The sequence below is a fragment of the Ornithodoros turicata genome, chromosome 5 (assembly GCF_037126465.1).
Source record: "Ornithodoros turicata isolate Travis chromosome 5, ASM3712646v1, whole genome shotgun sequence".
In the NCBI taxonomy this organism is placed as follows: domain Eukaryota; kingdom Metazoa; phylum Arthropoda; class Arachnida; order Ixodida; family Argasidae; genus Ornithodoros; species Ornithodoros turicata.
In genome coordinates this window covers 20,605,178-20,627,965 of record NC_088205.1, presented here as the reverse complement: position 1 = coordinate 20,627,965, position 22,788 = coordinate 20,605,178, and the positions used below count along the sequence as shown (strand labels likewise).

The 22,788-nt window shown below is 49.3% G+C and overlaps 1 protein-coding gene across 1 annotated transcript; it reads left to right on the top strand.

Moving 5' to 3' along the window:
* The first annotated feature begins 18,052 nt into the window (after positions 1–18,052).
* Positions 18,053–20,429, top strand: LOC135395370 (phosphate-regulating neutral endopeptidase PHEX-like). The gene is made up of 2 exons (XM_064626608.1): positions 18,053–18,645; positions 18,922–20,429. The coding sequence occupies exons 1-2, from the start codon at positions 18,101–18,103 to the stop codon at positions 20,318–20,320; spliced, it is 1,944 nt and encodes a 647-aa protein (XP_064482678.1). The 5' UTR covers positions 18,053–18,100; the 3' UTR covers positions 20,321–20,429.
* The last annotated feature ends 2,359 nt before the right edge of the window (positions 20,430–22,788 follow it).

Here is a 22,788-nt window from a genome sequence, read left to right as displayed (position 1 = left end):
GTGCCCCAGGTGGTAGTTTGAGAGCCAGCTTCATTCCGCGACGGTGGAGCAGTTCCAGGGATTCCAGGGCTGTTCCGCTGGGCTTCGCGTAGGGGAGTCCAAACAGGATCCGTGCGGCCGTGGTTGCGTTGTGGATTGTCAGGAGGGTCCTCTAGGGGCAGCCGGAGTGCAGTCCGCTGAGTCGCTTTGTCACGTTCAGCGTTGTCTGACATCTGGTCTGGAGGTCCTTCACAAACGGCGCCTAGGAAGACCTGCGATCCAAAGTTGCGAACTTACTTGTTCCAGTGGCGTTTTTTCCATCAGGATCGGTTCTGTCTCAGGATCAGGATCGGCGGTGTTTCCAAGGCACGTGACGTCAAGGAGGGCCTTTGCAGCTTGCAGGGAGGCGACCGTCACAGTCAGGCTGCCGTTCCGCGACAAACGGTGGTTCCTTACTCGTTCCAGGGTTGATTTTAGGACCTGGGCAGCAATAAGATTTGGGTCAACGTTAAGAAGGCTTACCTTAGGATCCACGGGCGTTAGAACCACTGGAATGCCTGCCTTTCTTGTTTTCTTGTACACGACTGTGACGAAGCCGTCGTCGTCGTTGCCTCCGTCTTGCGCGTGGCTGGTAGAGCTCGGGCTGCGGGACCTGGAAAGTAGTGAAACATCGTCAGGAGAGTCTTTCCTTGGATGTTTCACTGGCGTAGACGGGAAACCCTTCGCTGCCACGTGGTCCCGCGACGGGGTCGCCGGCTGTAGCAGCATGGCGGGATCAGGCTCGAGGCTCATTCCTGGAAAAGAAAAGAAGAAAAACAGAAAGTGGGTGAACGAGACACTTAGCCCTGAAAAGGGCTGTTAAAAGCTGGGAGGCGCTAACTGAAGTTAGGGGAGTCCCAAAACACGTCCTCTCTCGACAAGAGCCGAGGGCGTTAGTGCTGCTCACGTACGGAATTAGAGCATTTCTCCAAGGTATCGGAGGCTTTGTCCACCCCAGCGACGTAGGTACGACAGTTACGGCTACTTTGAAACTCTTCGCTGGAACAGTAGCAATGGAATAAGGTAATGCGTCAGAGATTTTCTGCTTCCGGCGACAAAAAAGCACGAACGTTTCTCCTCCGAACGGTCAACGGCAAAAATAGATGGGAGACATAGAGAGGAGAGGACGGAGCGAGGGAGTCGACAGCGAAAAGGGGGAGATGAAAGGAATCCCTTTGACTCCTCTTTTTTTCTTCTTTTCTTACAGTGATAGGCGCACGCAGAGCCTTATGGAGTACATAATTGTCACAAAAAGGCGTACGCCTCCAGTTTTCAACAAATTAGGGGAGAGAACGGTGTCATTCGTGATGGCGGTTGGCTAGGAGCGTGTTATGCGGTGAAGATCTGTTTTAAGAGTGCGCGCTAAGAAAAAAGGAGTGATTTTAGTCCTTTTATGGACTAAATGCATTGCCACAAAAAATAGTCCTTTTCGGGAGTAACCGCACGGGAGTAAATGCATGTCACAGAGCGGGAACGCATTTCACGCTCTGTTCTAAGAGCTCGAGTACATAATTCGTGTGCATGTATGAAAATACTTTGAACCAAACCGTCAACCGTGATATATCGAGTGATATAAAATCTTGCGAATACAGGGCACAATTTGCGAAGAAAGAAGCGCGAACTGTTTCTTATTACTTATTACTTACTGTTACTCGTGTCATCAAATGACCACGAGCACATATTTACGTAGGTTGTTGCATTCGGAAGACCATTCGCGCAACTCAGTGACAGTGTGCAGTCCTAGGGAGTGAATGTCGGGGTTAGTGGAGTAAAATGGGGAGTAATTGCAGGCGAGCGGGGTAGAAGCTGCAATTACTCCCCATTTTACTCCATTTTTTCTTAGAGTGTGTTCGTTTAACTGCCTCATCTTTCACTTAAAATAGAGCTTCACCACATAGTACGTTCCTAGCCAACCATCGTCCCGAGTGAGATCGTTCTTTCCCCTGATTTGCTGAAAACGGTGGCCGTACGCCATTTTTGTGACAATATGCAGTTCATAATCGCCACTAGAATGGCGTACGCCCCCCCCCCCCCCCGGGGGGGTTCGTTTTCTTCAGATGAAGGGAGAGAACGACGTTACTGGGGATGATGGTTGACTAGGAGTGTGCAATGTGGTGAAGCTCCGTATTTAGAGTGTACTACAACGTTACAATTATACAGGTCGTTCGCCGTTACGAGCGCTGAAGAGAGGTCATTTCACACTGAGTTCTTTCTCTGTTTACTTTTTTTGTGCTATTGAGAACCACGGAACTTGATCGGTGCGAGACAGGGCGGAAGGAATAAAGGAGAGAGTTTGTTAATAAGTTAATATTAATAATAATGATAATATTAATAACAAGTTAATAAATGAGTTGATTTAATAAATAAGTGAGGGGCGACTTAATCGGGACCAGCCTGGAAAGTTTGCAGGGAAACCCAAGACTGGGAATGGAGCCAACAGCTTTTAGTAGGACAACTACCGCCAATGAAGAGAAGAGGGTCCACGCACTGTTCACGTGCATTGGTGTTATTTTATCTGGGATATTGAAACCGTTATTTTGGGGGCTTTGGTTCGGGTTCAAGCATATCGGTTCAGTTCGGGTTCGGGTCAAGAGCCGAATAAATACAGACTTGAACCGGTTGAAACCGGTTCACTGAAGCTAAAATTTTAGTGCATGCTGATATTGACGACGATAACGGCCTCTGGGTTGCGCTGCGGGCGCTTCGAATAGTGTGGACTGCTCGTTAGATCCGCATAGCGTTCGAAGCGATATACTCTGTTGCTGTGTTCTACATGATGGAAAGCCGTTCAAAGGCTGGAACATGAAAGGACGGATACAACGAAGCCATCAAGTTACCTCAAAATATGAAATATAGAAAGATGGAAGGCGTCGAAAAAGCCACTCGTAGCGACGGGACGCTGCTTAGTGCGATACATATATTGCACTGAACCCGAAATTAGTTTCCATGCCTTCCCGAAGGACATGAAACAACGATAAGTTCGGTGTGTCAAACTCAGGGTTGGAAGACAGCTCATGCGATGATTTGTAACAAACACTTCACCAAGGAACATTTCAGGACAGTATCCGTGTATTCACTTTCACGACATTCCCAGCAGAAGCGGAAGACTCGAAAAATGTCATAGCTTTCTGAGCGCGAGCGCTCAACGTCCAGTGTTCCATACACTGCTAACCGTGGGGAATATCCTGCAACACTGCCACAAGAAATTCTGTAGCAGACGACAGGAAAGACGCTGACGGTGTCGTCTGCGAAGTGTCGTCTGCTAAGTGCACAGTATCGCCACTCCCGAAATTTCGCACCATGTGAATGCTCACATAACACGGGACGGAACTTCGTCTTTGTGAGCAGTGGTTTTGCTTTTCCTTCCACTAGAGTCTTCCGTGAGGATGTCATTCGTGTGAATGCACAGTGAAGGGAGACAGTTGCAGATACGGCTCGTACAACTTCTGAGATCATCTGACGTTACTCACACTTGTTACTGTTAGCACGATGGAAAGTGACTGCTCTGAGGCTGGAACACACAAATAGGCTAACACAACACAAGCCTCAAGCATCAAGGAGAGGTCGGCAATCGATAGATGCGTATTTTAAATCCCGCCGTTGTCCGGCTTTTTCGACGACTGCCATCATACATTCGACGGATGCTCGTGACACAAGCAATCCCTATACGTGCAACCCTGTGGATGTTTCCCCCATTTTCGTTTTTTCTCTTTTTTTGGAATAGCAAGCCGGCTGTTTTCCTGGCTAACCTTTCCTTTCTTTTTTCTTAATAAACATATACCCTCTCCCCCAGGCTGGGAGGGGCGTTGCAAAAACTAGGGGAGGGGAGGGGGGTCACTATTCCTAGTTACGTCATAACAGCGCCGACATGTGTCTAATGCTGAAACAGTGAGGCCACCCCCTGCAGGGGCGTACACAGGTAGGGGATGTTGACGACAACATGAGGGTGTCAATGGGTGTACGGGGTCCGAATAAATCACTGGCATAACTGTTTATTAAGAAAAAAAGAAAGAAAAGGTCAGCCAGACAAAGGTCAGCTTGCTACTAAAAAAAAAAAGCAAGAAACAAAAGGAAAAGAAACGAAGAAAAGGAAATGAAGAACAGGAAAAGAAAAAAGAAAACGAATGATATATTTTCTCACATTACCTCCTTTTATAAATTCCTGATAGCGAGGTAGCCGTGTGGTATGGAACCTCTCGTTCAGTTACTAAATGTAATCAGTCTGCACTGTTTGGGGGGAGGATCATTCCATTCGGGTCAGGTGCACACCAGCTTCGATACGTGTTTCACTGGTACTAGTCAAGTGGAGGCTAACTAAATAAGGGGCACCGAGGAGCTCGGATGTTTGGATAACATAGGCAGAACACTGCACGCTACAATCGATAATATGACCTGCTGCCAGAAGCTGCTGCTCCCAACGTACTCCATTACAGTGAGCACTGAAAGGGGCAATGAAAGTAAACAGCAAAGCGAACAACAAGTGTTTAGATTCTTTGACAGCGTCAAACGTTCAACGAATTCCTGACATGATTACTCGATTAATTTTGCGAGGCACCCAGGACTAGGCTGTAGGCGCGTTCTTTTGCTTACTCGTTCAGACCTCATGTACCGGATTAATGCACAATAAAGGCTTCGAGGAACGCATTGACAGGTAATAAACGGAATGGGAATAACCACGGTCACCGTTTCATCACGCACGCAAAGTACCTAGCAAACAACCGGCACTATATGTTACAACTTCGTACCGTCGAAAGTATGCGTTGATCCTGGTCACCACAAGATAGTAATTAGTAATTTTCGTATGTCCACTGCGTCTTACCCTTCACAGAGTGTGTATCTTCTGTTACCATGTTGGTACCAAAGACCACAAAGCAGAAGGAACGCAACGAACCTAGAGCGTGCTATGCGAATTGCCCGCGCCGATCCACGCTGTTGACGGTTTCCGCTAAACGCCGGGTGGTGGCGGTTAGATAGTTTCTCCTCGCGAATGGTGCAAACTTGTTTTACGTCGTGTTACGACGGGGTACACTCTAGGGATAGATACGGGCCTGACAGCTTTGGTCCCCAGTCCACGAGCCGGGCCACTGATGGGAAGTACCATTCGAAGTAAGAAAACGAAGGCAGATGCCTGCTGGTTGCCGAGCTGAAAAAGAAAAGAATGAAAACTGCCACTCAGATTACCCTTACCGCCGTATCCTCACTCAGCCCGGAGGGATCCCAGCGCTTTGAGGGACCCTTCCAGTACCTTTGGCAACGCATTGTGCACGGGCAGTGCGCGCCCAATGCACTGCCAAAGCTACTGGAAAGGTCCCTGGAAGCGCAGGGATCCCTCAGGGCTGAGCGACAGTCTCTGCGAGGCTTCTCGCAAATCGAGCGGCCGCGCTAGTTCGTTGTGGCTGTCATTGAAAAAGCTATACAACAGCGGGAATCGAGCCTGTTCTGAAACCTTCCCGCTGTTATTCTGCAGGCTTTTGCCTCCTCAAGCTGACCGCATCATGCCTTCCAGCTATACACCACTCGTAGCCGCAATTGCTTCGCGTTGTCAACGCCACGGAGCACGTCGTCGTCCGCATCGCACTCCGCACATCGCACTCTTTGTGGTGAGTCTTGAACATGGTTAAAAATTTGGCTGTTCGGTATTTCATACTTTAAAAGCGATAAAAATCCGCTGCTCTCTACTGTGCTGTGTGTTGTGTCGTCCTTTTATTTGTTCTCCGGCACTAGGTTTTTTTATCGCTTTTAGAGTCTTGAACGCTCAACCCTCACAATAAATCCCACATCGCTGTGACTAGATACTGGCAAGCGGCAATTTTCAAACGAGATGTATACACAGGCATCGCCCTAAAAAGTATCCACGCCGGAACTAAAAACGCGTCCTTTTTTGCGGCGTTTTACTCCCTCTTCGTGAGAGCCCATTCCATAGCCTGGGAACCGTAAACGAATGCCAGACGCATGGGCTGCACTCTTTCTCGTTTCCTGATCGATAACAGATAACTAGCTGAGGAAACAGATAAGGGACTGGCAAGATCTAACAGACGTCATCGTCGTCAGTCAGCGCGCGCTCTGCAAACACCTAGCGGCGAACAGCGAAAGGCGTCGCGTTCGGGATTTGTGTGCACCGCAAGGGGGCGCCATACGGATCCTGTTAACGAGGTTATCCGTTGCATAATCTGCTTTGAACCACTCGCTTTGAGTTACCGGAGGCGGACGAGGCATAAAGCGAGGAAAAAGGAGCGGCCTGGGATCGATCACTCGCGGTATTTTTTTGTCCTTTTTGCTTTTTCCTTTTCCTTATATCCGAAGCAAATTACTCAGAACATAACGAGACTCATTAAACCAATTCTTCCCGGTATGTTGGATAAAAACTTTTCGCATGTCAAGTGAAATCATCCGATAATAACCCACTTGATCCGTGAATGAGCCACCGAATGACTTGTGTTGGGCACATGATGTCCTGATGTAGAATGCTATTGCATGTGGGGTTCATCACCATTTGGAGAGCGCTACACGAGTCCGTGAGGATGACAGCCTTTCTTTCTCTTTTCCTGCACCGCAGGGAATTGAACTGATTTCCCCTGCCATGCCCTGCTGTTAAGAGTTAACTTCACCGCATAACACGCTCCTAGCCAACCATAATCCGGAATGGCAACGTTCTCACCCTTGGGTTGGTGAAAGCGGGAGGGTAGTTCACATGAAGTGCACGTATAGTGCATATTTTGCCGTATTTTCAGGTTTACTTGGAACAATTTTGCAGTGTTTATAGCGATAGCCTTGGCCCATGAGAGCTAAAAGAACGCTTTCCTATGATGTTCGCAGTCACATTTCGCTTAAAATCGCAGCATTTATAATTGAACTTGATAGCCAGTGTTACTTTTTGCTCTCCCCAGTCCGTTTATTTTTTTACTTTTACTTTTTTTTACAACGGGAGATCAAGTCAATGAGTTTGCAGGATGTCCCGGATCTCAGGGTGCTCTGTAAGTACTATCTCACTGAGAACAAATTTTCTGTCGCTGTCTCCCGGGGTTGGCAAACTAGAGCTAGCGCTGGGTGCTATAGTTGGTCCGGTTTTTCGTTGCCGTCGACGTGGGAGGGGATCCAGAATATATCTGTTGTTGTTTGTTTGTAAGAAGGAAAAAAAACAAGGAGAAATTGAACTCGTCTCCCGACTTGTTCTGCTACTCCTAACAAAAATTATCACTCCACCCCACCCCCCAAAACTACTTCCCAGGTCCTCTACTCTCAAGCTCGCTATTCACTGTTCAGAAGTCCACTATCCACATGTTCACTAGAAGTCCACAATTAAACACTATTCACAATTATCCCAAGATCATGCACACATGATGCTAGAAGGTTGTATCCATCCCACAGCTCTGGACAAATTTCACAAGTGCCGCCAAGGCAGCATCCCTCGTGTTCGGTGCCCAAAGTCCCAACACCTTCACTATATCGAAGACCCTGCTGTCTAGCCGATCAAGTGTATCTTTCAGTGTAGCTCTTTGAGATGCATACCTAGTGCAGTGCATTATAATATGCTCACTATCCTCCACTGTTGCACAAACTGAACAATTCGATGAGTCGGCTCTTCCAACTTTATGAAGAAAATGACGGCCATAAGGCACATTCAAGCAACACCGGTGTAAGAACGTCTGAACAGAGCGCGGTAACGTAGACGGAACACAGAACTTCAGCTCCGGATCTATGCGATGTAGCAGCGACGAATCGCTCTGCAATTGCACCCATCGCTGTCTGCACATTTCCTGCGACAATGACCTTAATGAAGATGTAACATCTGACTTTGAGTATGTCACCGGATGTAGTGTTGAAGATAGGTGTGCTATGTCCGCTAGTTCGTCTGCTGCTTGATTCCCTCCTATACCCGCATGTCCAGGAATCCACTGCAGAGTTACTTTGTGGCCGGCGACTCTACATTTGTTGTATTCATGGAGTATTTGGTGAACTGTTGGTGTCATACAGCCATTTCCCAAGAATGAAAGCATGGCTTGAAGTCCGGCTTTTGAATCGCTGTATACCACCCACTCGGCAGGTGTCTGTTGTGCTACTACGTACTGCATTGCCACTGCCGTCTGTTGTTGTTGTTGTTGTTGTGGGAGGGGATTCATTGCTGGGAGATGTGTCCACCGATTGAGTTGAGTTGAGTTGATAAGAAAAGAAATAAAAAATGGAGAAATAGGCACTCATTACGACAGCCGGCTACTCCAGATCACTTAGGAAAACACAAATGGCTATCTACAATAAAGCCAATAAGTGACAAAAGACTCCCAGTCAGTCACTCACACACACTGTCAGTCACACTGTGTCCACCAACTTGGAGTCTGCGCAACATCGCAAAAACACCTGCATGGCGTGAAACTGACGATCGGGTGTCCAAGGGCCCAGAACCTTAACGACATCAAATGGTCTGCCATCCATCCGAGCTAAGGAAGCTTCTAGAGATTGTCTGTGCTGCTGATACCGTGGACAGGATAATAAGATATGTTCAGTGTCCTCAACAGTCCCACAGGTGCCACAGTTGGGTGAATCCGCCTTTCCAAGTTTGTGAAGAAGACGTCGGCTGTAGGGCACGTTGAGCCGGTGGTAAAGTGACGCAAACGGCCTAGGGAACGATGTCGGGAAAGTAGAGGCAAGCCCCGGGTCAACGTGGTGTAGCAGCGAGGCGCGATCCTCGAGAGCCACTGTGCCCCAGCCGGTTGGCGACACAAAGCAGTCAACATGGCCCTATAGCGTCGGAATTACATATATATGAGTCGTGACGCACTCTTCTGATGTGATCTGCGTGCCGCAGCATCAGCCGCATCATGCCCAGGTATGCCACAGTGTCCTGGAATACATCGAAAGAACATGTCGTGTCCAGCAGCCACCTCCTCTGCGTGTAGTTTTAGCAACTACAGGGTTGCCAGCACTGGTAGTTCCTGCAGAAACAAGGGACTGCAGAGCAGCCTGGGAATCCGAGATAATAACCCACTTGATCCGTGAATGAGCCACCGAATGACTTGTGTTGGGCACATGATGTCCTGATGTAGAATGCTATTGCATGTGGGGTTCATCACCATTTGGAGAGCGCTACACGAGTCCGTGAGGATGACAGCCTTTCTTTCTCTTGTCCTGCGCCGCAGAGAATTGAACTGATTTCCCCTGCCGTGCCCTGCTGTTAAAAGTTAACTTCACTGCATAACACGCTCCTAGCCAACCGTAATCCGGAATGAAAACGTTCTCACCCTTGAGTTGCTGAAAGCGGGAGGGTAGTTCACATGAAGTGCACGTATAGTGCATATTTTGCCGTATTTTCAGGTGCGATGAGAGCTTATTCCTTCTCTTTTCATGAATCGTTTTGCTGGTTTTGGTAGAGCGCTGGGTCGTCTTTCGCAAAAATTCAGGTCAGAATGGAATATTTTCCATGTTTCGGTGGTGTGAGGTGTGGTGTTCAGTCCGTACCGTAGCTACTCTTCCCTTCACTGCGTGCATGGCTGATGGGTCGTACTTCACCTTCACCACCTTAACGCTAGCGTTCGCATTTTAGTCGACATCATGCGGCGCCGAACGCCGAGCCATGACGAAACAAGCTCGAGCGTGGGCAACGCGAAAAACACGAACATACACAGCGAACAGCAACGACAACTTTATTTAAATGATGATGAGTCTGAAGTTTCATCGATAACCTATGAACGCAACGAAGCTCAAAGTTGAGCATCGTTCTATCTATTTTTTAGCGTACGTGTTTTGCCGTGTTGCCCATGCTCAGGCTTGGTTCGTCATAGGGTTTCGTCCACCATGCAGCTAGCGTGGGGTTACGATATTTTATCAATCACGGACGCAAAGCCTTCAGCTGTGGCACAAGTATTCTTTGCTGTGTGCTGCAGAACGAAGGTGGCTTTATGTCACCGTATGTTCCCTAATAAAATGTTCACTTTTTTAGATATGTACTCGGTGCATTGCTTTCGTACCATTAACTGTGAAAAACATTGCATATACCGAGGGTTTTTACTGTGTAGTTCGAAGACTTTCAATGTATGGTTGGATCCATATTTCGGGAGCTCTTTTTTTTTTTTTTTCATATTTATCTGTGCTTTAGCAATAAAGTTGTCGTTAGTGCCCTATTTGTGTGTGTCTTCGTGCGGATTTAGCGCTTTTAATTTCACGATGTGCCAAGTGGCCCAACAGGCCCAATTGGACGTTCAAGGATGTTCCACGGACGTTCCACGGACGTTCGCGATCTACCAACATGCCCAGTTGGACGTTCTAGGAGATAAATATTTACGGAAGGAATACCATTTAAAGGAGTGCTGATGGAAGTCGGAATGAAGTCGGAAGTCAGAAAATTATCTGAGGGTTTAATCGCTTACATGCGTTACAAGCTAACGAGGTGCGGGGCACTCGTCGAGAAGGGCACGTGACAAAACACGTGCACGGCGCCCTTCGCGCGATACGAGAGGGGCGTGGTATACGTCACGCGCAATGAGTCACGTGCCCCATTTTTGAATTTACAACCCGCCTTTTTAAATTTCCCGCCACTCGTTAGCTCGCCACGACCGTAACGATGATGAAGCAATTAAGCCCCCAGATCCTGTCACGAATAACACGTCCGGCAATTCGACGCACGCAATCGGCAATGAGACACACAGTCCGAAGCTGTTAATTTATGCATGATCAACGCTAAGAAGAAGAAAAAAAAGGGGGGCGCACAAGGTCATTTCTCTTAGGAATTGGACGAAATAATAGGACGACAGCTCCCACTATTGTGGCAGCTCTAAAAGCATTTGCTTGTTAATAAGAATGAAAATTGAAAACGCAATTCTGAGGACGTAGAGGAAGAAAAGAACATGTTGCAGGATCCCAACAATCTAAACAGTTCTATAGAAAGACACCATAAAGGAGGCATCTACTCAGCCTTCATTGACCACGTATTGTCCTAATTAATACCGTCACTCTCATCCAGTTGCCATGACCACTTGCGGGCACTTCCTAGGAGGAGTTTTTAGAGGTCGTCCGTCATTGTTTTTATGTAAGAACATCCTCGTCGGATGACTGCAGTCGGAGTGCTTATACTGGAGCAGCAGAGAACGTGGAGAGTCAATCAGCGTGCTCTGGCACGAGCATGCTGCATGAGCCACGCTGTTTACCGTTGGATCTCCCGGGGGGATCGCACGTGTTTACTTTGTCAATGCAATACTGACATTCAAGGTACGATGCACGCTCTGTACATAGCGCGTGACCCGCGTGCTTTCTCGGCTTCGCTTTGGCCTCGTAGAATTCAGCAAACTGCTTCGGAATCGCACAGTATAATTACACACAGCGGGACGCGCAGTGCTTACACTGTTCACGAGATGCACGACTACCTGCGCGACACACGAGTAAAAAGAAACAGAAAAGAAATCTCGAACATCACGGCCTCACTTCTCGCGCGCATGCTTCCTCTTCTCGCTCGTCTTCCGCTGAGGCAATCGCTGGGTCAAAAACTATTGCTCCTTGGAGCAAATTTTTTGCCCGTGCTCCGCCACCGGAACATTCAACGCGTGCCCCGATTCTGCCAATAGAGCAGTTTTTGCCCCCTTCTCTGGGCCAAGCTTTGACCCAGCTCTGCCAATGGAATGCGCCATCAATGGAGACGGACATTTCGTTCTTGTGGTTTCTTCACTTTTTTCCTCTTTGGTACCTGTAACTGATCGGAGCCACATTATATCGTTCATGAACAATTTGTGCTGCATTTCTCTATTGCTTTTACTCCAATTTCTATTTCTATACTTGAGTGCTAGAGATCACAGGTGTCCTCCCTGTTCCCTTGACCACCTATGCGGCGACAGCAAAGGCTGCTTATAAGCTAGAAGACACAGTCCCCCAGGGCATCAGTCGTGACGTTGCCCACATCAATGAGGCCGATAACGGCGAGACCTTTCACCACCACCAGTTGTATCGCAGTTTTCATACTGTTAAATATCTACGTCTACCGTGATTATGCGAAGAAGAACAGGTTTGCGACAATGTTCTTTCTCCTTCCTTCTTTGCTTTCTGCCGAATGGGCTAACCCGACACGTGACCCGAGTTGGAATCCCGATCCCGGCTTTTGGCCGTAACACAAATGTCGCTTCGTCATCAAGTACGATACCCCTCGGCCAACATCCTGCCATTACGGCAGCCAGACCTGTTGTAAGAAAGCCAACCGTTTATTTCGATTTCAACAATTTCGCAGCACTCCTTGTGAGCATTTTTTTAAGACAGCGCGGAATAAGTGACCGCTGCGAAAAACGGCCGTGGGTATCCGCACTGAGACCGCAGCTCCAACTAAGTTCCATCTCGGGACCTATGAGGTGAAATTTCAATGAAAGTGAGGCCGTCACTGAAATAATTTATGAATTCTGGACACGAAGGTGCCGTCATTTTTGTAACCACACTAAAGCGGTCGTGCCCTCTAATCCTGACCACAGGCAAAATCATTTTGAGGTCACATCCCCCCCTTTATGTTTCCACTCCTGGCTAAAATAATGACCAACTTATTTTGCTGGTGCGAATAAGAAACTATTTCTTCCTCCAGAGTCACACGGACCAAGCGGCATTTACATATGCATAATGTAAAACCCCGATACTATAGGGAACACGAAGGGACAGACACAACACGAAGTTTCAAGACGCCTATTGAGACTTCGTGATGTCTCTGTTCCTCCGTGTTCCCTAGTCTCGGGGTCTTACATATGCATAAACTTCACCAGCTCGCTTGCTTCAATCTTTTCATTGGCATTTACGTGTTTTACTGCAACAGTAAAACTCGTCACTAGATGAAAAGACGTTACAAAAGGAATCGCGTTGTTTACATATTGTTATGGTCAAGTTGACCCCTCCAGGAATGCATTTGTTTCATATTTCCTAAGGATCAATAGAAGAACATTCAAGAGTGCTTGTTGTCCTTTCCCTCCTTTGTTTCTGTTCTCGTGAGTTCTCCCGTTTCACAGACTGCTTGTCACAGAAGCAGACGCTCAAGTGCATAAATTACCTACATAGTGCTTTTATCGCACCCGAGCGCCTGAGAGCAGTTTTCGAGGTTCAATTTGGAGTGCACTTGAAACTCCGCCTGGATACCTACATGTGAGATTATTCGACGGCTGGTCACATAAGACGCCATTTAGCTGAACTGTACGCAGGAGCGGCTTTACACCTTTGCTGTCGTCACGAAGACTGTATGAATGGCGACAAGGACGGTTTTCGCTTAGCAGGATGCTCACTAAGACACTAACGCGCAACTGAACGCACTCATGGGGTCTTCCACGTGTAAAAAGTCAACGTTTCCGTCGCTGTTAAAAGGAAGTTTCGTTCGCCACAACGCCTCCAATATTCGCTTTTGTGTCTCGGTTGAATTCCGTCGAAAGTATTATATGGTGACAATGTTTCGCTACAACACCCCTTAGCTTTCAGGTGCAGAATAGCATCAGCTGTCCTATATCGTCATCGAAAAAACCGCTGTGGTACAGCATCCGAGAAGGATGACTCTGCGCTCGAGCCTTCATGCGCCGTAGTGGACAATGATAAACGCGTCCCCACCGAGTCGGTAATCGTCACGTTCGCCGGTCATACTTGCCCTTCTGAGTTGAAGTCGTGGCCTCTCATTTTCCGTGTTGATCCATTCCATCGCAGGGTCGTACAGTGCAGACACTGTTTCCGCTTCGGGCATGTGGCCAAGAATTGTAAATCGGATGTATGTTGTAGGCGTTGTGGTGACAAGCATGAAGAGCTAGCGTGCCCTGACGGTGCCCAGCTGAAATGCCGCCTATGTGGGGATCCTCACTATGCTGACTGCGAGACCTGTAGCTCCCGTGACCGAGAGGTGTTACTTTTGGAAATTATGGACTCTCGGAACTGCTCGCGTTATGATGCTCTATCTGCTCTAAGGGGTCGTGGTTCCAGCTTTGCCCGAAAGGCCCAGTGGCCTGTCGATGGTGACCTGGAGAAGATTATCTCTGCTGCCGTGGAAGCTGCTGTAGCCAAGCTCAGGGAAGAAATCAGTCCGATGATTACAATGCTTGCGTCCCTCTTCCCTCCTTTGCAAGAGGCCGTGGCACCTCATGCCTCTAATAATATAAGCGTCCCCTCGGCTGAACCTATTGCGGATATGTCTGCTCACGCACCTCCATCTCGTCTTCCGGCACCCAGCCAACCCCAACCTCAGCTCACCGACGCCGAGTCTGCTGATCTTGAAATGGATTCCGTTTCTGCCATCTCCAAGCGTGGGGCCTCACCGTCATCACCTGGTCACGGCACTCCCGGTGGAAAACGCAACAGGAAGGGCAATAAGAACATGAACAAGTCTGATACTGTCACTGATGTCCTCGCTGCAGCGGTTGCGGAATCCATTCTTAGTGATGGGTAACCTCCGAATCCTGCAGTGGAATTGCTACTCGATACTCTCTGCTGTCCCTGACCTGCATACCCTTGTTTCCTCTTTGACCCCGGATATTATTTTGCTGCAAGAAACATGGCTCGCGTCTTACCGAACCTTCTCTTTTCCCAATTTTCACGCATATCGTCTGGACAGATCCGCTGGTAAAGGTGGTGGCTTGCTGACTCTCATTTCCTCCAGACTAGTGCACTCATCCCGCATTATCCATCAGGTCATGTCACCGGCTTGTGAAGCCTTAATGGTGCAAGTTACTATGCCGGGGAACCGGCCCTTGTGCTTCATAAACGTTTATTGCCCGGCTGACTTTCAATCAGCCTCAACCTTTGACACGATTGTCTCTAAATCATCTGGCTCTTGTGTAGTGGCGGGCGACCTCAATTCTCATCACGTCATGTGGGGTCACAAAACTGATTCCCATGGGTGCGAACTCTGGGGCTGGATTTGCAGCCACAACATGTCCATAGCCAATGACGGTTCGGCAACGTTCGTACGAGGAACCACCCGATCTGTACTCGACCTCACGTTGTGTTCGTCACATGTACGCCCGTCACCGTGGATGACGGTGACTTCTGGTACGTCTAGTGATCATCGCACCTTTCGTTTGTGCCCCATAACAACCGTGTTCTCCGTGAGAAAAAACTGGCTACGTTGCTGCAGGCGGCTACCAGCCTCTGTGTAGTTGACCGCGCTGTGGCTTCGGTGTCGGCAATATCCCAGGCGATCGAGCAGTCCTCCTTTCAGATTACGAAGCGGTCGCCATCCAGTTGCGCACCATGGTGGAACGACGCATGCACAAGGCATTATCGGCGGCGCAAAGCCGCTTGGAGGCAGTTGCACCTGCTACGCTAACTGGAAGAAGTACCACATCGTTAAAGCCTCATTGGAACGAACGATTTCTGCTGCAAAACAAGCATTTCATAACGGTCACAACTCCTTTCTGTCGCACCCGAGGCACCGGAACGCCCTCCATCGCCATATCGCGTTTATTCGTGCCCAACGCTCCTGCTCTCCCAGCGATCTTGCTGTTATGTCCGACGCGGATCCGCATCAGCGGCTTGAAGACGTGGCCATAGGTTTAGCCTCACGATTTCAAAACGCAGTACCTCTCCCTCCTACCCCGCCTTCACCTGGGTCGTCGCACCCTGACTTCGTCGCGGTTACATCGGCTGAGTTGGACTGCATAGTGCGCGCACTTCCCGCAACGGCTCGTGGTCCGGACGGTGTATCAGCTGCGTGATTAAGTCCTCCTGGATCCCTCCTGCATGGAAGGCGGCCAGAGTTGTCCCGCTTAAAAAGGTGGCCTCGAAGGGTTTGGCTCTCGACAACACACGGCCTATAGCACTGACGTCTGTCCTGTGCAAAACTGTAGAGCGGGTCATACATCGCAGACTATCCAACTTTGTGGAGTCTGCAGGCGTCTACAACTGCAGCCAAATAGGTTTCCGGTCGCGGTGCTCCGTCTGGATGGCCCATCTCAACCTTGAGAGTCAGCTTCGCCGTGCCCAAGAGATGGGTGAGTTCTCAGCCCTTGTCACATTGGACATAGCCCAGGCATACGACAGCGTTGAGCATTGTGTACTGCTGCAAAAGTTGGCGTCTGTTGGTTCCCCGATGTATATCTTCTCATGGGTCAGGAACTTTCTCTGTGGGAGGTCATTTCAGTGCTCAGACCGGCACCTTGTCTCATCGTCCCAAGCCCTGCACAGGGGCGTGCCTCAGGGGGCTGTTCTGTCCCCATTGCTCTTTAATATCCTCATGAGCCCCCTCCCTCTGGACCCGGGCATCTTGACTATCACCTACGCCGATGATGTCGCCTTTTTTTGCCTCGGCACTCTCCTTGCACACGCTCTACACTAAGCTCCAGGGACATGTTGATCGCATACTCGCGTGGACTCGTGAAGTCCACCTCTCTCTCAAAATCCCAAAGTGTGCGGTGCTCCTGATCCCTCCTCCTGGCTATCGCGGCGCGACGCCCCACATTGAGCTGATGATCGGCAACCAGAGCATCGACCAGACTACCACACTGAAGTACTTAGGTGTACGACGACAGTTTGACCTGGGGACACCACGTTGATTACATCAGTAAGAGGGCCTCTGTTGCCTTAGGCTGTCTTCAACGGTGCGCTAGCGTCCGTGTGGGTATGCGTCGGAATGCGTTGCTTTATGTATACAAATGTTGCGTTCGCCCTATACTGGAGTATGGATATGTCATCTTATCCCATCTTCCCGACTACCGGCTGAGGAAATTGTTTATCTTAGAGAGGAAGGCGATACGCTTATGCTTGGGCCTTCCTAGGTTCACTGCCAACGATGCTCTGTATCTGGAGTCCCATGTCCTGCCGCTGAAGGATCGCTTCCGCCTGCTAACCGTGAACACTCTGCTCTCATTGTTGCAGAATCCCCTTGCTTTACTATATAATGACTCTCTTAAATATATGCGATCCTGGATGTGTAGACGATGGCGGAAATCAAACATCCCTCAACTCCTCTTTGCTCAGCTTCTGCTGACTCCGTTGGACGTCTCGCTTGTACGCATTGCCCCACCTATGCCCCCGCCAGCGCCAATTTCCGTCCAGGTTCTCGATATATTTCGTCCCGGCGCGAAGCACACCTCCTTGAATCATCCCAGACTGTGTTGAATTGCCATTTTTCTCGGTTCTTTGATCACCTCATCATCGCAACTGATGCATCTTCTCGGACGAGCGGGCCGGTGTGGGGCATTGTCATCCCACAACTTGACGCCCGTTTTCCTATCCGCTTGCCCGACTATACACCTGTTTACAAGAGCGAGTTCCTGGCAATGGCCCTCGCACTACTCAAAGTGCCCCCGCTTTTCTGTAAGGCACTTCTCATATCCGACTCCTCATCTGTGGTATCGGCCTTGGAATGTCGCGATAGCTCGTTGTTCCCAGTCCTGACCTCGCTCGCCCCCTCTCACATATCATACCTCATTGTAACCTGGGTTCCAGGCCATTGTGGGCTCCCGCTCAACGAGGCTGCTGACACCCTGGCGAAGATGGCCCTGTCCGGCCCCGTGCTTCCTGTCCTCCCGCCGGTTGCTGCCGTTGTTCGTGCCCGTTACAGACGCTATCTATCCCTTGCTCGGCCTCCTCCCTGCCTCGGCTATGAACACCTCTCTTTCGCTTGGAACCCGAGCTATTGCCGCTCTCGACGTGCAGAAGTCTGTCTGACGCGTCTTCGGTGTCTTGCCCTCCCGCTTAACTTTTACCTCCATCGCAGTGGGGTGCAACCTTCCCCAGGGTGTCCTGAATGCGGTCACGACGAAACCATCCAACATTTTGTTCTCGACTGTAGTACCTACCGCCGCCTTCGCCTACCGTCCCTCACCCTTACACTGCTAAGGTTCAGCGTGCTCATTATGCGCATTACTCTCGTTCGGTGCGTCCCATACCGGAAAATGGAATCCCGTCATCGCAGATAATCTCATTTCATTCGTTGCCGGCTCCAACCGGTTCTAGCCCCTAGTGTCACTGTCACAGTCATATCATAATGAATTAGCCCTGGCCAATCTCCTTTGCGGATAGCGGCCATTTTCCTGGGGAGAAGAAGAAGCAGAACATATTACAGCAGTTAGAAGGAGAAGAGAAGAAGAACATGTCCTCCGAAGAGCGCCCGAAGGTGCACTCCCGCTTCTCTCGTATAGCCTTCGTAGTGTTTATGACAGTGCAGACATCAGCCATCGTCATATTCGTCCCATTTCGGGGATTCAACAGTTTCCGCAGCCAGTGCAAGGGAGCCCAATGCCTCTCCCTGAAGCGCGATATGAACCACTCTGTAAACCTATCAGCGGATCCTTGCCACAACTTCTACTCGTATGTTTGCGCTGGTTGGTGGGAATACAGCGGCAAGCGCTACGGCACTCCGCTTCAAAAGTACAACAGGTTCCACATGGAAGACGTTATCAAGACTTTGGTGCTGCACGGCGGAAAGAAGAGTGATAAACGGCAGAGTGTATTGGAGAAAGCCTCCTTATTGATGACGGAGTGCAGCAAGTACGCCGATAGCGAAGATTCGTTGATTGATTTCCTGCGGAGTCAGAAATTAACGTGGCCTGACAAGAGCGTTGCCACACGGCTTGACATCTTGGACATTCTCGTGAGCTCCTCTCTCGATTATGGAGTACCAGCGATATGGTCGTTCATGATTGGACGTCACCCCAAGGTTCCTCGGATGACCATTATTTACTTATCACTGGATTACAGGTGAGTCATTCGATGCTGTCGTAGGTTTACAAAGAAAGTTGGTACCTCGTTTTGTCCTTATTGCGGTTCCTTGTTATGCATAGGGCGACTGCACACTCTCTTGTTTTATAAGGCACGAATACATAACCTGAAAAGTGTAATACATAGCCTGGAAAACTCTGCAATGTGTGCTTTATCGCAGTCATATTTACGTGGAGATATCTGTCAGTGCTGAAGCATTCACCCGATCATGTTTTGGGAGTTGAGCTTGATTAACACAGAAATTGGTTACTCCAGGGTACTGGAATGGATCTCCCATTTGAGTGCCCTCAACAAGTCCGGGACAGCGGAAAGCTACATTCGACTCTGCGCTGAGCGAATCGGAGGAACCGGGCGATCGTACGGACGAATGATCGAGGACGTGCTTTCCATACACGCGCGAGTACAATCATCCATGGCGTCCCACTTGGACGTCTACCAACCCGAGTACATGAACCTCAGTGACGTTCAGCTTCGCCTCGCTGTTAACCGTCATCTACCAGATAGCTCGCAGCAATGGCCGGATGATCAGATCCTTTGTCTTCAACGCACAGCCTTCGAGACCTTCGACCGAACGTATCTGGCCACCCAAGAGGTCGCCTCGCAACTTAAGCAATACATCGGCGTGTACTTAGTCTGGTACTTGGCGCCATTTACTTCTAGTCATCTGACCAATTCCCTCATGAAAGACCTGAAAAAGGAAAAGGACGCCGTAAGCTACGTCACCCACCGTTGCGTCGATACAGTGTCCAGTCTCCTGCCCTTGCTTATGTGGACGGCTAGGAGTCACGCCGTTCGGGACAAGAAGGCCGTTTTTGATATTTATGACCTCATGCGCCAAGTATTCAACGAGGCGATGGCTGCTGACAACGAGGACATGACTACCATGCTCAACTCTCTTTCCCTCGGCTCGTTTAACATGACCGGCACGTGGTCCTTACTAGACAGGAGATATGATTACGTGCCGCAACTCACAGGCGATTTCTTCGACATGTACATAGATATAGCTCACGCCAATTCTCGTCGGTTCAAGGAGTCAATGAAACATCCGCGCCAAGATATCGTTCATTTGCCCCTGGTGTCCACGGTATCTATCTACCGCCTCCTCGTCGCCAGGGAGCTGCGTCTTCCCCTGACCTTGGTGGCCGTGCCTCTTCTGGTAGAAACAACGCCACTGCACGTCAAAATGGCAGCACTAGGTTCGCACCTGGCGTACGATATTTTCCAGCTCATGCATTTCGTATACTTCAGCAACGACGACTTTCAGCCGAAACACCCCGGAGACCGAACGGTCCCGAGGAAGGTGTACGAGAGGTATCGCCATTTTTCAAGAGCCATGCGCGAACATCTCTTAAAAGGGCATGTCCTAGAAGACGAGGTTGAACAAACATATGTGGTTTTTCACGCGATGGGTACCAATTTTGCTCACAGACAAGTGGCGAGGCTTACGAATTCGACGGAGCAGGTGTATGGGTTTCCTTCCAATCGTTTGTTTTACCTGGTCAGGTGCTTCTTGGTGTGCGGAAAGGAGGCGCCCAGTGTACTGCAAAGTGCGATATGCAATACGGTGGTGCCTCAAGTTCCAGGCTTTGCCACGGCCTTCGGATGTGCACCAGGACAACCGATGTACCTAGACTTAACGAATAACTCGAGCTAAATGCTCCCCTTGTCGGATATTTCATGCGTTACACCTTGGTAGGATATGGATATAGGCCAGCTATGTGTGAAAGATTGTAATTTGCTTTTAATTGAGTGGCATAAGGAGAAGACTACTCATTGCGATCGTCCCTATACTTTCAATAAAATTATAACTGGACATCGTCGTTATACTGTTAGGGATCATAGTTTACTGTACCGTGACCTATGTAACCATGCACGAGCGGCGGCAACTGATGGTCCGTGGTGGAAGGAGAAGGAAAACAATTTAGCGACTAGCGAAAAACAGCAATTCTGCTAGGCACCTTTCTACGGTTACAGCCCGTCGACTTGTCAAAACATGCCTGCAACATGGTGGGTATCGCATACGCCGGCGCTTCGGGCCTTCGAAACTCACGATCACAATCATCTGATAGGGCGTGAGTTCGGGCCCTGCTACGCACTCACGTGAAGGTGGACATGGCGTATCGGTGAGCTCGATCATGCCGGATGTTAGCCCACTCACAAGATAACATCACACCTGCTGTCTTTACAAGTGTGATGTTATCCGGTGAGTGCACTAATATGCGGCATGATCGAGCTCACCGATACGCCATGTCGACCTTCACGTGAGTTTGTAACAGGGCCCGAACTCACTCCTTAGCAGTTGATTGTGACCGCGAGTTTCGAAGGCCCGAAACGCCGAGCTATGGGGTATCGTGGAGCAAAGGCCGGTTCACACTATTGCGCTAAAATGCGTGCCTGTGGCTGCGTGCGTATGCGTTGACATTATTATTCACCTGGAGCCGGCCTATGATGGCCTATCGTACGCAGGGCTGCCGACATATTGTTACAACGGCAAACCGCACGCATTGGAACGCAATAGTGTGAACGGGCCTAGGGTGGGAGGCCAGGGAGGGTGAGTGAGTGCGTGCGTGAGTGAGTTGTACCTAATCCCTTTTGATTCAGTGCAGACTCCCTTCAAACGGAGTCACAGGGACGTGCACTTCTCCAGGTGACGCGTCGGACACTTTTGCGACAGCGCCAGAGTGGGAGAGTCGCTCCGGTCGCTCCCTACTTCGCCATTTCATAACTACCGACTTCACTACCACGCAGAAAAACAGATAAGGAAAACAAACGAAATGTGGACGATTCTTGCGAACAAAACATGGCCAGACCGCTTAGCGCCTTCTTTCTCCGCTAACGTTCTCTCCGAAACGTTAGTGCACAGTCCCTGCTGGATGATGATGGATTTGTTGCCTCGGTCTGCTGCGACGACAGCTCATTTTAAGAATGAGGATGTTATTGAGGTTGCTCTTCAAAATCTAGATTCACATCACCGAACGACACCAGTTTTTCCGGCCACAACCCGGTGAACGTATTGATGACTGTGGGAGACAGAACAGCACAGAGCGAGGAATGATGATGTTTATTGCCGCTAAGGAACAGGAATGAATGAACTAGATGTTGGTCACGTGATGGTGGGGACAAGTGAACGTGACGTAGATCGTGTGGGAGGAGATCTTGTAGTTTTTTTTTATATCCAGCCAATACATTTAACAGCTTGGCGCCCGCGAACCAGCAGGATCCAGCTGCTGTGATTCTTACGATTCGATCTTGTGAAGATGTTGCGCCGATGGTCTGAATGTAGATTGGAAGTCTTCAAGAAGCATGCTCTGACATTTCCGTCAGGACCGGGCAAAATATTCTGAACAATTCCCATTTTCCACTGTAGTGTTATTCTATTTGGCTCTTCAATGAGGATAACGTCCCTAACGCTCACATTGGACAATGGATGAGTGGTGTGCTGAGCGCAGCTCCTTGAAACATTCTTTTTTTTTTTTTCACCTATCCCATACCTGCGTGAGATGTTCTTGGTGTTCCCTCCAGGTACATATAACTAGTTCTGATGATTGCGTGGCATCTAACGAGGCGTTCAGTTCGGGAGAGGGCTAACAGGAAGGGTGAACCGTCAGTCGTTTTCCCGTTATAATGGCTGTCGGTGACAATGGGACGGGTTCTGTTTCTTCATCGTACACGTACGTTATCGGCCTGGAGTTTATCATGACCTCCACCTCAGTCAGCAAGGTTTGCATGTCCATGATATCAACTATAGATCTGGATAGGGTTTTCCTGATTGCCGGTTCTACAGACCGTACTAGGCGGCCACCCCAGCACCGAGCCCGTTCTGAGATGAGGTGCATGTGGATACCTCTGGTGGAAGAATAGTCCTGGATCAGTGGGGGTTTCATTATGTTCGGTGTTTCACGGAATTCTTTGGTAGCTACCTGGAACGTCTTAACATTATCGCTATATACCGACCGATAAATGCCTCTGCGGGAAATGGACCTGCGAAAGACCTGTAGAAAGTTGTCGGTCGACATGCTTTCGTACAATTCGAGGTGTACGCCTCTTGAAACCGCACAGGTGAATAAAACAACATATCCTTTGCGATAATTCCTCGTCTTTTGTTTCAGTGTGAGCGGTCCG